Source organism: Triturus cristatus, chromosome 4_1 (assembly GCF_964204655.1).
Source record: "Triturus cristatus chromosome 4_1, aTriCri1.1, whole genome shotgun sequence".
Classification (NCBI taxonomy): Eukaryota; Metazoa; Chordata; class Amphibia; order Caudata; family Salamandridae; genus Triturus; species Triturus cristatus.
Window position 1 is genome coordinate 1345225002 of NC_140585.1, and position 18670 is coordinate 1345243671.

The 18670-nt window shown below is 43.8% G+C and overlaps 1 protein-coding gene across 2 annotated transcripts in view; it reads right to left on the minus strand.

The window, feature by feature from the left end:
- The window catches only part of ATF6 (activating transcription factor 6), a 740128-nt gene that overhangs the window by 27520 nt on the left and 693938 nt on the right, over positions 1 to 18670 (minus strand). For both annotated transcript variants that reach the window (XM_085654834.1, XM_085654835.1), the window contains one exon: positions 1010 to 1094. In XM_085654834.1, coding sequence (XP_085510960.1) covers positions 1010 to 1094 — 85 coding nt within the window. The remainder of the gene's footprint in view (positions 1 to 1009; positions 1095 to 18670) is intronic.

Sequence of the window (18670 nt, forward strand, 5' to 3'; positions counted from 1 at the left end):
TATTAATAAATGTAATCTCCGTCATTAAGGGGTTCATCCTCTCTACACAAAACAATAATATTGGCCAAATACAGACACTGGACATGGTAAACTGGCATACATTGGTACACTCATATCAGATGTCAGAATCATCATGACATTGGAGGTGGTAAAAATCATATTTAAAAACTATTACTTTTAACAAATTTAATTGAAGTACTAACCTAATATTTAAAAGGAAAACAGGTATTCAAGACACGACCCATTTTATTCTGAAAGAGTTTTTATTTTGTTTTTACAAGACACTTGCTGTATCATTTAAATGGCAAATCTTTTTATGGATCTGCTCCTACTTTGGATCTCAAAGGCAAGACAGACTCCTAGCAAGGCTAGGTTTGCCCATCTCTAATCCTTAACATCACTTAACTCTAATCCTTATCACTTACATTTGGTGTGTTTGAGAATGTGTCTTGATTTAGCCTTTTTCAGTTCTAAAGTTTGTGTGTCAACTCTGGATGATTTTTAGCACCTAGGAGGCCCGGTTATCAAAAGGGTGCAACATAGTAAAAATAAAATAAAAACTAAGCAGCATGTACAACAAAACACAGTATCAATATTATAAAGTGTTTTATAAACTGGGTAATTCTTTGAACAAACAAAGAGATGTGAAAGCCTGATGACTGTCAGACTCATGTTTCATTAAAATAACACATCTTGGTCTCATTGTTCAGCAACCTTATCCTATCCCTTAGTAAAAAGAAGACTAGAGAGATAAATGAAATTTCACCTGATATCAATTGGACAATTGTGCAAATGATCATAATTATTATCAATTTAAGCTTAGATTAACAGAGAAAAACCTGTAAAAACATTAAAACATGCCAACAAAAAACGTTAAGAAACAACATATCTCCATACATCCAGATGAAAATGTATATTACTGAGGAAGGTCTAAACAAAAAGTAACAGAACTCTACAACATCCCTAAAACTCAATGTCCCAATTTTTACAAAGTAAAACTAACACTTACCATTAATATTCACAGCTGGTAACACTATTGACATCTTTGGTCGCATCGTCTTATTACGGTTAGTGGCTGGTAGCAGTAGGTGATCCTGAAAAACATTTAAAATACTTAAGATGTGTGAACTGATCGGAATGGGACGCACCTTGAAAACTCTGCACTTGTACCGGGACTTAGCATTCAGCAATTTATTCCCGCTCCCTCCCGACCTGTACCGGACCCAGCACTCGGCACTTTGCTCCTGCTCCCTCCCGACCTGACTGGACCAGTGTGGGAGGAGCAGTGGAGCCCAAACACCGCGAGGAAGCGCAGGAGCGTGATAAAAACCGTCGGCACCTCCCGCAGCGCAGGGCGTGCCTGGGCTCGGCCAAGACGGGCCTGTCTACGCCCATCATCGTTCGGCCGGGTTGGCCCACGGCTCTTGGCAGTTGGTTGCTAAACGCTCTTACGAAGGTACTGTATTCCTGATTCCATTTACACAAAGCGCAAGGGCATTGCCCTGTATCTGCATATGGCCCCCCCGAAAATTAACAGACTATTTTAATTTGACTATTGGATTTTTGGCAGTTTTGTGGGCCTTCCTGAATTTCTGTCAAAAATTTCTTCGGAACAACAAGATTTATTGTAGTATTTGTAATCAAAGTGACTATATATATTTATATTCATAGTAATTGTTAGAAAAATACCTATTACTCAACACAAGAAAAAACAGAATAAAACGGGGGAAGGACCGTGTTTAACACTATTAAATTACCTGACAGGAGCGATGGGCGCTATAGAACAGCAAATTTTAACTGTAGAAGAGGCTATGAATCCAGATAAGACTAATATTGCTGGTGGCCCGTCTTATTTGATAATCAAGGGGTTAACTGATCCATTCACTGAAATGCCCAGTAGAACAGATAAAATAAATGGATGTGTCGTGAATATAACAGAACACATTCTAGATAGTGATCTTGAGAGTGATACTAAACCGCTCTCTAAGCGTCCTAGAAACCCAGATATCTCATTCAAGCGGGATAGGGAAATCAGTATACAAGAACATGGTAACCCCTCTTGTAACACAAAGAAGAGACCCAAAGAAAGATAGGACACTGGCAACAAACAAGATGTGCGATTGGGAGAAGGCGGTAGTCAGCTCAAACTCTCGTACACAAAATGAAGTATTAAAATTTAAAAATAAATTGGATGCCCTTGATGACTATCTTAGGGAGACTTTAAATAACTTAAGCAGAAGATTGGGTGCAATGGAAGATGCTTTGTCAAAATGTCAGGATAAACGTAAGTCCACTTTACCTGACTCTAATGACAGTCAGAGCACTTGCATAGTCAGAATGAACCCCAGCACTCGGTTAAACACTTATACTCCCAGTGATCATAATAATAAGCGACCTACTCAAGATCCACCAACACTTAACACAGATAAGGGGGCACGACATAATTTAACTACTTTGAGTGCGATCATACCTAACCAAGTGGATGGTCCTAAAGTGAGTAAAGTACCAAGTTCTATGGATGATCCTGAGTTTGATAATCTGACAACTTATATAGATCTTCCACCGGCAGCAACCCCCTATACAGTGGTACTAGCGAATGTCCCCAGATTGCGCCAGGGGATGGTTGAAACCTGGGAGAACTTGAGAAATAAGTCGTTATCTTGGCTTGGGGCTAGGACTGGTTTAACAGACAGACTCTTCTCAGAGTTCAAAATGGCAAGAAGGGCGAGCTGGATAGGGAGGGGGCGTAAGGACATGGCTGGCGACTGTGTTATATTAAACTTTAAAACTCCGCAACTTATCCAGTCGATTTTGAGCAGGGGGGGAAAATCACTTGATTCTAGCACAATACATTAATATTGTATCACTAGGATATTTTTATAAACCTAGTTATTTTAACTACATTGAACCAAGCAGGGAGGCCCCACTTCTAACTCACAATTCTATGTACAGTGTTCCTATCTATAATCTCTTTGATGCACTCCCTAACCTGGAAGAAGTGGACTGACTGAATGTATCTGCTATTAGTATAACTAAACCTAAGGATAGGATCATTCCGCCTGAGAATGCCATTGACATGTTAGCCATAGATATATGTACCCAGGCTAATGTATTGAGGACTTATAGGGATGATGATTTTACAGGGGGGAAAGGATCAATCGTCAGATATGATAATGTAGTGAAATATGACATACTTGACACACATTTAGTGTCTACTATCTGTGACACGGATGCTCTGACCGTTTATAACAAGAGACCTATTATCCCTTCATCTACTATTACGGCTGCTGCAACACTATCCCCTATATCAGAAGCTAATTATTTAACATCTAGGAGAGGTGAAAGCACAGACACAAATTTAGATAATATTGGGAATGGTAGGTGTAATTTTATGTTTTGGAATGTCGCCGGTTTAAAATGTAAGGTGACAAATAGAGTATGGAATGACTTCATCCAGAAATTTGATCTTATTAGTTTCCAGGAAACATGGGTGGTGGAGCCTATCCATATAAATGGTTTCAAAACTCTACACACACCAGCTGTAGCGTCAATGCACGGAAGAGCTAAGGGGGGGGGGTCTTTGCACCTATATCTCGAACTTAGTAAAATTTGGGAGAATCAATATAATCGCCGAGGATTGTTTCTATCAGATTATCTGTTTACCGGACGGGTGGACAAATCATGTACAGTAATAATAGTGAATTATTATAATAACGTTCCTCATGATTTAATTGAGGGGATTGTGAAATCCATACGCTGTCATCTACAAAATCTACATGAGTCTGGAAATAAGGATTTATTCAACAAGCAGATATTGGGAACTGTGGTATTATCTACGACAATGACAAGATCTTTCCCCATTTTCCGCATTCAAAGTACGGTGACATCTCAAATGAAATCGTGTTTCAATTTGACCTAGGATTTGCCAATACTTTATGTATCCCCCCTGTTCCCTTTGGCCCTACCTTTAATGGCCGTGGAATCTTTTCCATTATAGATTTTATTCTGGTATCTAACAGGCACTGTTCAAGAATTACTGATTTTTGTATTCGTAAAATCTCCTTAAGCGATCATTTCCCACAGAGTTTGGGCATTCTCTTATTCAGCCAAGAGACAGAGAGGGTCTATAGTCCAACACCTACTGTGGGAAACATATCCCTTCCCAGACAAAATGGATATGCACTACGCTGGCTCAGAAAGAGTATAAGAATGCCTTAAAAGTTAGAAGAAATGCGACAAAATTAGAGGCCTGGTTAGCATTGGGCAAAGCCTCTGTCGACAGAGACTCCAGCGCATTCTGGAAGGCAGTTAATGCTCCCTTCCTGATAGAGATTTAGTCACTATGGAGGTAGCCATTACTGAGCAAGAGTGGATAGAGCATTTCTCTTCCCTGTATAATGATTCACTTTTAGGGTCGCAAGATAATATAGATAATGAGAACGAACATGAACTGGTGTCAAAGGATCAAGGGGAATATCTCTTTTGAGCTTAGTGAGGTAATTTTGGCCATTACTACAAGTTTGGGCGGAAAGGCCACTTGGCCGGACGGCGTGCCTGTCGACCTCTTTAAATCTAATATTGCGTTATGGGGCCCTTTGCTGACACAAGTTCTTAATGCTTGCAGCTCTGCTGGTTTTTATCTACATGGTACGAATCTATCTTGGTTCCATTTTTTTTAAAAAGGAGATAGGGTCGATCCGGCCTGTTATCGGCCAATATCCTTGCTGGACTCAACCGTGAAAATTGTAGGCCGAGTATTATTGAATAGATTACAGGACTGGGCAGAGGACCAGTCAATAATAAGCGACCTACAATATGGCTTCCGCAAGAGGTTAGGTACAACTGAGCAGGGCCTTAATTTCAACATCTTAGGGAATAAGTATATTAAGGCAAAAAAGGGAACCCTATACTTAGCATTCGTCGACTTAACAGCGGCATTTGACTGTGTGATACATAACAAATTGTGGATAATTTTAGAGGAGCTGGGTGTAGATGCAGTTTTAATTTCCTTTCTAAGGCAGCTCTATTCACGGGCAAAGGCGAGAGTTTGATTCGGGGTGGGGGGGGGAATGCACAAGACACTTTAGAGTGAGGAGAGGTGTGAGACAAGGCTGTGTCCTTGCACCTTTCCTCTTCTCATTGTATATAAATAGTCTTGACAAAGTTTTAAGTCGGGAATGTAAGGCTCTACCGGTAGCTGGTAAACAACCTATTCCCGCATTATTATATGCAGATGATGCGGTCTTTATGGCTCGTACGCCAATGGGACTCCAAAAGGTTGTTAATGAACTGTGGTACAGGGTGCATAAAGACTAGAACAATATTTATTGATAATAAGTAATTTCCTACCTTGGAATTTTATTTGCCCGTACAGGTTCATGGGTCCAGGCAGTCAAAACTAGGAGACTATTATATATAAGGACTTTATCTGCCTTATCGAATTTTAGTAGGAAATTAGGCAGACGCCGCACGGTTGAACTGTTAAATACTTTATAAAGTAAAATGCGCAACTGTTGCCTCCTATGGAGCAGGCATATGGGGGAACGGCGATGTGGGCTCTATTCAGGTAGCCGAAAATATGTTTTTACGATTCTTGTTGATGGTCCCAAATAGTACCTCGTCTTTCATATGCCACACAGAACTAGGGTTGCAATATCTAGAAGATATTATAAAAATTCAACCTGTTCTGTTGTGGCACAGGATATGGACCACATAGGAAACGCAGTTTAATCGCTGGATTTTAATAGATTGCATGGGTCTGGACGGGGTGAAGCAAGTTAGGTGGCTGTCATACGTTAAATCTTTTTTATATAATTTAGGCCACCAAGAATTTTACGATGATCCTAGCACTATGAATATGATATCCAGGAAAGACCTATAAAATAATTATCTAAATTTATTGAGTGAAAAGAGATTATGTGTGGTAATGAGCAAAACTATGGTGCAAGCACATAATCTCACACTAACAACATTTACAATGCGTCCGTATTTATGCTTGATAATAGGCGATTATGATAGATTTTTATTAATGCGTCTTTGCCTGGGTATTCTGCACAGATCTTTAAGCTTTCCGGAGATAAATGATTGGTCAAGAGAGCTAGGTAAATGCCCGTGTGACGATATGTTGTTACAATCAACTATATATGTGGTATTTTTTTGTAAATTTGACTCTGAACAGAGAAAATTATGGATTGTCCCTGTCTTAAAAGCATATGGTTTGAAGCAACGCCGCCCAGCATTTATGGTTCTACAACAGCTAGAGACTGAATTTCTAATAGCTTCTGTAACTGTCTTTTAAAAAAATATTTTTAATTGCAGGAAATCAATCACGATGTGAACAAATGAGAAATGAAATATTTATTATGTACTCGGTCCATTGTCTTTCTGTAAATATTATGAAATGTTTTTAATAATTTTATTATGTTTCTATGTGCTTTTATGGTTATTGTTGTAACCGAATAAAGTATGATTGATTGATTGGAATTTAAATCATTAAAATTGTGTTTTTCAATTGAGAAAGACATTGATCAGCTGCCTGTTGCCCCCGATCTGGTAATGCAAAGCCTTCATTTGCAATTGGAAATCCAAGTTAAGAAAACCACATCTGTGTAAAATAAAGCTAGTCGAGATTTGTGCCTAACGAAACAGACCAATGCATGATGAATTATCTTTATCTCTTCCAAGTAATAGAATAGACTGGTTTCCAAATTCCAGACAAACATTATTACTTGTACCAGCACACAATAATGTAATGCAAGTATACTTTAGTTGGGGCGAGTTGCATTTGTACACTAGCAAGATTTACGTTAACGCAGAGAAAAACACATTCTAAAATGTTATTGTACACAAACTTTCAGTACCACACTGGCCCCTACTTAGGATATAAGAAACTATAAATGAAAAAGAATTCTAAAATACGTACACTACTAGTTCATTTAGCAAGCAAAAAGAAAATGGTCAGTGTCACTGGTCAAAGTCATCCAACATCAGTTTCCAGATGTATGTGTTGTCAGAGATGGATGTCAAATTGAGATGCAGATTAATTGCAGGAAGTAAAAAATATTTAAGAAAACACTAAATAAGTACAGGACATGCAGAAAACATGCCCTTATGGCAATAACGACATTGAAAACAAAGAATTGAGATGGGTTGAGGAAAGACTGCACGTTCACAAACAAAACGTACTTTATTTTATGAACGACATTTCTGATGGGTACATAATCTTTCATTAGATTCCTCATTTTATGAATACTCTTTCAGGCTTTTGACAGGTACAGAAAACTGCTTCCAACAATAAAATTTCAGCACCATGCAGCTTCAGCCATGGCTCAGTTACAGGATGTATCCTAACTGGGCTATTTTCGATGGCAACAGGTTCCCCAACATCAGTTCCTGAAATCTTTTCTGCTTCTCACTGAGGCACGTTGCCAAGAACAGAAGGCAGGTTAAGGTCTAAGACTTCAGTCGCCCTACACACCCCCAGAACAAAAGAGGCACCCTCCTCCGAGGCCAATGTAGGAGGAGAGACCACACCAGGCGAAGTGTCTAGCCCACTGGCCTCCACCAATTCCTCATACCAGTTGTCCTACTCATCAAAGGGATGCTGGTAATCATAAGGGTCCTCAGACCACTCCCATTCCCCTCCCTCTCCAGGCCTAGCAATAGTAAAAGGCACAGGGTCCGCTTCAGAAAAAATGATCCCCTTCGGCTCTGGAACCAACGTCAGGTGACTCCTATCTGGCTTCGTGCCAGAGTCAGGAATGAGGATGGGACGGCACCGCTGTGGGGCATCGGCACTGGAGCGAGCATTGAGGAAGGTCTCGCCAATGGCTCTGCTGTGGATCCCCACCAGCGGGGATCCAATAGGCGCCACTCCTGGACTCTTGGGGCCAAAAGGCGCTCCAGAGGGGCCAGGGCACCTAATATATAGGGTGCAGTGCCTCATAATTTATTTTTAGGGTTTTAGGGCTTCTGGAAAAATCATGTAAGCACAGAGAAGACCTTGACTCGGGCTCCACTGAAGTGCGAGGCCTGGGGTGACAATGTCCCTGGACTGAGACAACTTCGACAGGCGTGGTGAAGTCTAAGACTTTTGCCTTCTCGGATTTTTTATTCTTGTGGTACTTACCTGTTTTCCCAGATGACTTGGACTGCATGACGATTCCGGGACCTTTCGCGCGACCGAGATCTTGAGCGGGGTGGGGGTCGGGGGCTTCGTCTGACATCAGGCGGCAAAGAGCTTGAGGGATCGCTCCTTTGGGTGCATGGCACAGCAGTCCTCACAAGTCTTGGAGTTATGCTCACACTCCAAGTACCAGAAACACATTAAGTGGGTGTCTGTCACAGACATCTGCTTGTGCCAGGCTCCACATGGTTTGAAACTAGCTAGTTTCTTGGGAGACAGTGCTCACACCTAGAGAAAAACCCTAAAAAAAAAAAAAAAAAAAGTAAACAAAAAAATCACAAAAAGCAAGTTGAAAAATAACTGAGGGTAGTTCAAGCCAGATCAGGACTATCTGGCACAGTAAGGAAATAATGTCAGCGCACTGGGGTGGCAGCTATATAGGTACCACGCAAGTCACTTCAAATGCAGAAGACACAGACATGGAGTTGAATGACGCCACCTACTGGCACAGAGGGGTGCTGCTCAAAACATCTTCCAGATCCAGTCTCACACCTGGGGTTATTCTAAGGTCAGGAATATGTGGCAAGAATTCTGTAGCAGATACCTCTCTCCAGTGCAGGCCCTTGTCACTTTTCCTGGGAGCCATAAGCACATCTCTGTAGGAGGGAAGAAAGCTGTCTTGGGTTCATGCTTGAAGTCAAAAAGTTGCACACTGTAACTTGTTCAATTAATTTTGACTCGAGTCCAGTCGAGCTTAATGTAAAGAGTTGTTTGATACCTTGGAGTATCAACTTTGGTTGCACCGCTCAGGAGTTAGCACAGCTGAGGAGTCAGCGTGTAACCCTGCCTTCGCCAACGGGGAAACCAAGTCTTTTCACAGTAAAAACAAACGTTTTGCTTTCAGAACATGTAAACTACATGTTCTGCTCATGAAATATGCAAAGTACCTTATAGCTATTTAGGCCTGCCATAGGTTAGACTTACACATAAGGGAAATTTGACTTTGTCATGGCTTTAAATGACAAAGTCAGGCTAGCGGTTCAAAACTGCTCTTCCAGTCTGAAACGGTGGACTGGGAGACTCGTTTTACCTTTGTCACATTCGTGGTGGCACAACCAGTGCTGCTATCCATGGGGTGACTAACTTACAGACCCTCGGTACAATATACCAGGGTCTTAAAGGTAAGGTAGCCTATGTCAATCGGGTATAGCCAATGTAACAAACGTTTTGGGGTCAGGCCACTGGCACAGAGATCTGGTAAGCTGCCTCAGTGCACTCTCAGAGTCGAAAATCAGCAGTATCAGTCATAAAATCTGGGGGTGACAATACAAAAAGAGGCATTTTCTTACATGGCTCCCTCCATATGAAAGGTGATAAGCAACTAATCTATACCCTGGTAGTGCTCATCATCTAAGGTGAAGAACCTGGAAAGGCCTTCTTCATTGGCATAGTCAGTCCCAGGTCTCTGTTCGACTATAAAGTTGTATGTAGGAAAATGGACCACCTCAGCAACTTGGGGATCTCTCCTCTCATTTGCATCAACCCTCTAAGAGGTCTGTGAAATCTGAAGAGGGCCCCAAAAAGGTAGGGTCTCGGCTTCTTCAAGGACCAAACCACAGCAAAGGCCTTCCTCTCAATGACACTCCAACGCTGCTTTCTGGGGAGGAGCTACCTTCTTACGAAGGCAACTGGCTGATCCTGGCCCAAATCATTTACCTGTGGCAAGACTGCCCCTATCCCATGTTCAGAGGCATCTTTCTGAACAATGATTATCTTACTGAAGTAAGGTGCCTTCAGGACAGATACTGAACACAGAGCTTCTTGGAAGGCGTCAAAAGCCTTTTGACACTGCTTAGTCCAGGCACCTTTAATAAGTAGCCTATTGGAGGTAGGTTCTGTTATTAGTGCCACTATGGCGCCATACTCTTTCACAAATCTCCTGTAGTACCCACTTAGGCCATAAAGGCTTGGATTCGGGTACGCGTCCTAAGTGCTACCCAAGCCAGAATTGTCTGGAACTAGGGCTGATAGTCAGGCCTGCCCATTCCAGGGCCTGAAGCACTTCTTTGAGGTGAACCAGAAGATCCTCCATGGTGGAACTAAATACAGCCTTATCATCAGATAAGCTGCAATGAAGTTCCCCAGACCTCAAAGTACTTGACTGACCAAATTATGGAAGGTGTCAGGTGCATTTCGCAACCCATAGGGTATCAATTTGAACTGATGGTGGCCTTTAGGTATGGAAAAAGCAGACTTCTCCTTAGCTCCTAGGGTGAGCGCTATCTGCCGATAACCCAATGTCAAGTCGAAAGTACTCAGATATTTTGTTGCTCCCAACCTATCAATAAGCTCATCAGCTCTTGGTATGGAGTAGGCATCAGTCTTGGTGACTGCATTGAGGCCCCTGTAGTCCACACAGAACCGCATCTCAGGTTTGGGCACCAGTACCACTGGGCTAGCACATGGACTACAGGAGGGGCAAATCACCCCAACACTAGTATCTTACAACCTCAGCCTTGATGCTGGTATTGGCCTGGTCAGACAATTTGTATATTTTGCTTTTGACAGGCAAGCTGCCACGGGTGGCCAAATCATGGTTACACCAGGTTGTCAGACCTGAGGTAAGAGCAAACAGTCCAGCAAACTGCTTCAGTAACTGAGAGCAGTCCCTTGGCTGCTGTTCTGTTAGAGTGGAGAAGAGAACAACTCCTTCAACACTATCATCTTGGGCAATGGAGGATCTGGAAGGGGTTCACTCTCTTTCTCCACTCCTCCATCAGTCACCATCAGGATGATGATGTCTGCCTCATCATGGTGCAACTTGAGCCTATTCACATGGTTGACCCTCAGAGGGCTCCTGGAGGTACCCAAGTCTACCGAGAAGGTGACTCCCCCCTTCTCCTCTATGATGGGGTACTTGTCTTGCAGTGCTTTGGGTGCCACTGGCTCCTAGACCTACACCAACTGTCCTGGCTGGTACTCAACCATGGAGAACGCCTGGTCATACCATTGCTTCACAAACTTCTGGCAGACCATCATGTTCTTACTCTCCTTCATGTACTCAGCCATCCTAGAACGAAGACCAAGCACATAGTCCACATGTCATGCTTTGGTTTCTTAAGGGTCTCTCCCATTCTTCTCCAATCAAGCTTAGTGGGCCCCGTATAGGGTGTCCATAGAACAACTTTATGGGACTAAAGCTCCTTTTTGAGGAGCCTCCCTGTAGGTGAATAACAGGCATGGGAGAAGCACATCCCATCTCCTCTCGAATTTCTCAGGTAACCCCAAGATCATGCCTATCATGGTCTTGTTGAACCTCTCAACTGGACTATTGCCTTAGGGGAAGGTAGAGGGTGATGAACTTGTAAGTCATACCACGTTCATCCCACACAGCCTTCAGATAGGCAGGCATGACATTTGTGCCTCTATCGGAGATCCCCTCTTTAGGGAACCTAACCCTGGTGAAGATTTCAAGGAGAGCTCTAACCACTGCAGGGACAGTCGTATGGGTATCCCCTGGATATCTGGTGGCATGGTCCACCACCATCAAGATACACCTATTCCCTTGAGGCTGTTGGGGGATTTAGGGTAACAGTTTTCTGGTTGCCCTGGTTTGGGGTCTCTTGCTTCGCTGTTCTGTAAGCATTCCTCCCAGTATACCTTATGGGTACCACTGGTATCCCTTCGCTCCTGTCTGACAGCGAACTGTTGCAGGTCTTCCAGAGTGAGACATGTCCTTTGTCCTTGGCTGATGTCCTCTCTGAAGGGACCTCCTGCTTTCTGTGGCTATGCCAAGTCTAACAAGTCTCTGAGGACTCACAGTGTCCTCTTCAGATGCCAAGCCTTTCCCCTGGGGTTTAGGCTCCTTCTGGCCCTATGGACCTTTGGAAGGTGGACTTCCAACCTTCCAGCCCCTTCTCATGAATTTAGGGGGTCTGAGCCACTGTTTCAGGGTCCAGGACCCCTTGACTCTACCTCTGGGCACTCTGTGCTCTGGTAGTCACACAAACCCATACAGGAATATCCAGCATTGCTGTATGAGTTTTTCTTTCCACCTCTGCCCAAGCAGAGGTTTCAAAAGGCCAGTAACTCCTTCCACTCAAAGCCAACCACAATCACAGCATGTGAACTTGTGACATTGTCAGCAGTGGCAATCTTGTACACTTCCTCCAGCAAGAGCTGGTCTGGGGAAACCAATCTGGCTATCAACATGGTTACACTGGCACCTGTATCCCTCAGACCCTTCACCTCCACCCCATTGATCTTTGGCTGATGATGGTATTTCTCCATACTTGGAGGCCAATGAGCCAAAGTTTCAATGTTCTCCCCAACCACTTGCACTAAGGTGGCCTCTGTGTACCCTTTGGAATCTCTAGGAACAATCTTCCACCCCATACCTACACTAGCCAACTCCTTGGACTAGTCACCAGTGGATGCCTTCTTTATGCACACTACATCTCCTCTCATGTTTTGGCAAATTGCAATCAATACACACCTGCGCCTTTGAGGGGGTTAAACCTTTTTCCATGATACCCACTACCCTTTGAATAGGATGTGATCAGGCTGCCCCGTTTGACTTTTTGGGGCTCTCTTTCTATCTTTACAACCCTCTTCTTCTTGAAGCCGGCCTGACTACCATTCTTCTGGTCACCTCTCAGGGTTTTCTTGAGGATTTTGGTTTGAACCTACTCATAAGCTGTCTTGCCCAATTCCCTGTGGCTAAGGAGTTTAGAGTCCACCAGATACGGTCCATCTTCTCTGAGTGACTATTTATTAAAATGTGCTCCTTGACTATTAAATTGTAGAGACTTTCAAATGTGTTTACTTAACTTCCTGTAATCCAACGATTTAGTGCCTTAACTGAAATGTCAACTAAGTCCACCCTTTGTCTTTGAAGCACTCTTCTGTGTTGTCCTCAGCATCTGCCTATACTGCTCAGGGGTCAAACCAAAAAGCTTAATCAGTGCTGCCTTCATATGTCGGTAGGACTCTGCTCTATCATCCTAGAGTGTGAGCCGTCTGACCCTACTAACTACTAGCACAATCTCTGATAGTAGTGTTCCCTAGTGCTTTGTACCCACCTTGCTCATTCTGAGAGTTCTCTCACGTGAGGCCAGCCACTAGTCAATGTCATTCTCCGGACATAACTAGGGACAAATTCTGTGGACAATATGGCATCAGGGGCACCCTTTTCAGCACTTTCAGTAATGTTTCTGCTGCCACCATCGTCTCCGGATTCTAGGCCCAGCCTGGCCTTTCTCTCTTTCAAGGGTCAATCTTCTTTCAGCAAGGGCTATAGCTCTCTCCTCTAGGTCCAGTGCTGTTATGCTCTCTAGCAGGGAACTCAGGCTAGTGATGGGTTCAGTAAGCCACCCTGAGCTTGGTGTAGGGGGCACCGGCTCCCACCTGCTCCCTCCAGGATACTGTTGGCATCATCTGCAACATTATCGTCTCTCCCACTACCTTGGGGCAATTCCTTCTTTAGTCATGGAGGTACCATGTAGGCCTCTTCCCAAGCTTTGAGGGCCTTGATGAACTCATTCTTTCTTGCCTTGGTTTCTATGTTTGTCTTCCTGTCTCTAAAGAAGGTCCTCAGTTCATTTCTCTTGAATGAGGACATGTTGGCCATGTCGAGCCTCCTGAAAACATTTTCAGACTTTTGAACATTTTAAGAAAATTGCCAAAACTTTCTCAAAAATTACCAATTGTTTTTGCAATCCTGTGGAACAACCCTTTTGGAGTTGACAACCACTCAATAACTGCTTGGGAGGCACAAGAACTTCTTTTTCTAGGTGCCCACTTGGCGGATTCTCAGTGGTCTTAGACTTTAATAACTCTGCTCTTCATCTTTTAAACTCGCCGTGAGGGGAACGGCTCCTTATCATCCCACGCTTGCCTGAACTCTGCTATCGCCATACTCTGAGCCGTGAGGGGAACGGCACTGAAACCTCGCCGATACCGGACCACAACTCCCAGGGGGCTTTGCGCCTGGAGTGCACCGGACATCACCTGAGGGCGTTGGAAGCCCGTAAAAGCTCCGAGAGCCTCCTGCAGCGCGGGACGCTCTGCTCTTCATCTTTTAAACTCGCCGTGAGGGGAACGGCTCCTTATCATCCCACGCTTCTCTCCCCCGCCGTCGCCTGTCACCGCGACCGCTGTGAGGGGAGAGCGTCCGGCGGGACTTCACTACCCAGGTCCCCTTGCAACCTTTCGTGAACCGGAAGGAAACCCCACGGACCTTGCGCGCCCGGAGGCGCTACTTAATCGATCCAGCCCCCCGCGACGCGGGACCGCGCGCGGGCTAAGCCCGGGCAAAGGGCGGGCCCTCTGTGGCCCTCAGAGGCACAAGGAGGCCGGGCTGGGCCACATCTATTGCCATAAAAATCAAGGTACTGTAATCCGATTGGTTTTCCAAACTATCGTGATCCACTGGTGAGGCTGAGTGGTGGACAAAGTTTTTAACACATATATACTGGTCATTGATTCCTTGAAGTATAAGCAGGGGACCTTAGTCTATTCTTTTGATGTGCCCCGACCACTCGGGCAGTGAAGTACTAAATTGTGACTGTAATTTGCGCATTTTGTGTGGGATACACTGAGAGAAGGGGGACTGTGACCGATAGGGTACCATGGCTTCCAAACCTAAAACAAGATCATCGAAGAGAAAACCAAGTACCCCATCGGTGGCCAAACAAACTGGATCGAATTTCACTAATGTAGTTGGACACTTAGCCCCCCCCACTGCCATAGATCTCATGCTACGTAAGGTCATTGGGGCAGTGGATGGGGAGATTGAGCGCGCTGAGAGACGCCTCTCGATGACCCCTACAAACAACCCCCACTCACAAATACAGAGTACACTCTCGCAGGTGTTAGATATAAATCTTTGTGACAGCTCACAGGACAATACCAATGATATTTCATCTGAAAATGTGCCATGCGGCCAACTGGTATCAGAGATTGACCCCCCCTTGCTAGGTCAGCAAAAAGACTATTTGTACCAAAACATAGACCACCTAAAAGGCGCACAAAGAATATGCATGCAAGGAAATTAAAATCAATTAACATGGGTGGGAAGACACTAGAAGATGAGATTATAGAAGTAGATGTGCAAGGTCCACTAATCCCGCCAGGATGGCTCCAACCGGTAATAAGTGACCTTCAAAAACATTTAGAAACCTTCATTATCTCACAAATAAAACCTTTAATTAGCAAAATTGATAAAATCACTAATGAATTGCAAAAGTTAGGGAGACTGAAGGAAAATGTAAATCCCATCTCTATTGGAAACCCAACTTCAATTGAAACCCCCTCCTCAAGGATATTACCCATGAATAATAACTGCACAAGCAATGAGCCATGTACTATTGCCCAGGTTCATGTGCCGCCTAAAACTATAGCCCACTCGCAGAACAGAGGCTTTATTGAAAATGTGAAAGATCCTAGCGCTAGACCCCAGGTTCCGCAAAGTAGGGCGCAGACGTTGTTAGGGCAGGTCGTTTCTCACAGCCAGGTAAATAAACAACAAAAAGACTATGAGAGCAAAGGAGAAACTCTCCCCCCCCCTCGTGTAAATTTACCCCCCCAAACAAGCCCCTATGTTGTGGTACTTGCTGGGGTGCCTGAACTGAGGATGGGTCAAAAAGAGCCATACTTAGATTTAAAAAACAAGATTATTAATTGGCTTAATATACACAGACCGCTCCGGGGGCAGGAAAGGGGAGAAATTATTCACGTGAGGAGAGTATCATGGCTGGGGACCAGAGAGAAGGATATTGAGGGGGACTGTGTCATTGTAAATTTTAGGAATCCGGGTCTAGTGGAATATATATTGGGTAACTTTAATAAAAATGTAACTAGTACTGTACAGGCTATGCCATTAGGTTATTTCTATCTGAGAAATAGAAACACATATCCCTTGGCCCAAAATCAGGGAAGGAGGGAAGGAGGAATAGACGATTATAGGAAAAGAAAACCTGAATATAGTCACTTCTCATCACTGGATCTGGATGGCCTGCAGTGGAAAAACAGATTTAGTCCCCTTCAATACCTGGACGAAAACGACTGACTAACCAACCCAGATATACAACCTGTGGGGAAAGAAACTAGAATGACCAGGGATAACATTGACTTAACTCCTACAGGAAGATATACACCGAACCCCCAGGAAGGCTCCCAGCAAAATCAGAATGGGGAGATACAAGATACCCGGCCTGAAGAGAGAGAGGCAGACGCTCTCCATATTTGTGATTCAAACTTGATAGGGAAACAGGGGGGAAAGGTGAAAATCACATCCTGGAATATAGCAGGTTTGGCAGGAAAAATAGCTAATGCAGATTTTAGAAATCAATTAAGGGAATCCCATATAGTAGCTCTACAGGAGACTTGGGCGGTTGAGCCCGACCTCTATCATTTGGAGGGTTACAAGCTATTTTTTGTCCCTGCACAAGAGAGTAGGGCAGGCAGAGCTAAAGGAGGCCTAATAATTTATGCTGATATTAATTTAAAGGGGAGATGGATAGTGCCATCCTGGACCTCAAAAAATTTGCAAGCAATAATATTTCATGGCTATGGGATGAAGGTACAACTATTTAATATTTATAACTCAGGCTCAGGAAGCGGCACTAAAACCGTGCTAGAGGAACTAGACACTAGATTACAACAGGAAGCCGATTCAAGGAAAGGCGGTGTAGATCCATTTGTCCTCTTAATGGGAGATTTAAATTGCCATTTATGCCCATATTTAACCTCAGTAACCACGGACTGGGATCTTTGTCCAGTTAGTAAAGGGCCACACTTCGAGCACAGCTCGGAGGGTACATCACTTACAAAATTAATAGGTAGTCACTCATTAGTACATACCATGGATGTAGTAATCCCAGGGCCAAAGGCTACCTTGGTACCAACTTTTAAAGGCAGGGGATGTTCGTCTATTATAGACTACATCCGGATAACTGCCTTTGCCAAACAATGGGTGGGGATGGTATGCACTAAATGGAGTCCCTTTAGTGATCACAATCCCTTATTTATAGAAATACTCTGCAGGGGTTATGTTGAAATGAATAAACAGCTAGATATTATCTTACAGCCTTCAGATCAAGGAAGGCGCTTAAAATGGGCAAAAATCAATGCCTCAGAATTTTATATTGCACTGATAGTAAAGGGGAAAAAGTGGGTTGAAGAATGTCTAGATTTTAAAATAGAAGGAGCTGATTTAGTATCTGCCTTCAGCGAACTAACTAAATTGGCCGAAAAATTATTGGAGGCGAAAGGTCCTAGAAAATCTGGGACCCACCCAAGATGGTTTGACGCAAGTTGTGCACGAGCGTTAAGAAATCTAAAATTAAGCCTTAAAGTAATTCCAAGGGACACAGTGGAAGTGGTAAAGTGTAGGAAAATTTATAACATTAAGATCAAAGAAAGGAAGGCTTCCCTAAAAGCAGAACTATGGGCTGACTTAAGAGAGGCCGGTGAAAACAGGGATTTTATTGAATTCTGGAAAATCATAAATAGGCCCGGTTTTCACGACCAAAATGCCCCAGTTATTAGCACAAATATCCTCCCGCAGCAATGGATGACCCACTTCGAGAGCCTTTATAACCAGTCTAAAGATCCTAAACATAAAGGGGAATGGGATGGTAATGGGAGCTGGGTGCAGGATTTTACACTCTCCGAGATTATCCAGGCAATTAAAGGGTTGACTCCAAATAAAGCCCCCGGGCCTGATGGCACCCCCCCAGATTTGTATAGAAGTAATATTGACTTGTGGGCCCCAATTTTAACGAGGGTGTTAAATGCAGCTATCAAGACAGGACTCCCTAGGTCGTGGTCCACCGCCTTAATTGTACCTATTTTCAAGAAGGGAAATAGGGACAATCCTCAGTGTTACAGACCCATATCACTGATCGACGTTTCTGCCAAAATACTGGGGCGGGTGATCCTAAACCGCTTAATGATCTGGACAGAAGAGCACCATACAATAGTGGATACCCAGTATGGTTTTAGAGCAGGAAAGTCGACCAGTGACCAATGTTTAAATTTATACCTTTTGGTCGCTAAATACACCAGAGCGAGCAATGGTACTATATATATGGGTTTTATGGATCTGGCGGCGGCCTTTGACAATGTAAATAGAAGTAAACTTTGGGAAAGGATGAGCACTTTGGGGATTGACCAGGGACTTATAAGTATCCTAAGAGAATTACACTGGAACACCACAGCCAGGGTTCGCTTTAGTATGGAGGGAGGGCAAACTGACTCCTTTCCATGCTCTAGCGGAGTAAGGCAGGGATGCATTCTTGCCCCCTTCCTTTTCTCATTATACATTAATGACCTGGAGTCATGCCTCATAGCCCGGGCGGTGGACTGCCCCAAGGTACGGAAGCGTCAAATACCGGTACTATTGTACGCAGATGACGCGGTCCTGCTCGCCCGGACACCGAGAAGTCTCCAATCTCTGATCAATGGATTTGTGGTCTTCATGGAAAAATTAGATCTGTCCGTGAATTTGACCAAGTCCTTTGCACTGATTGCAGGCAAAAAACC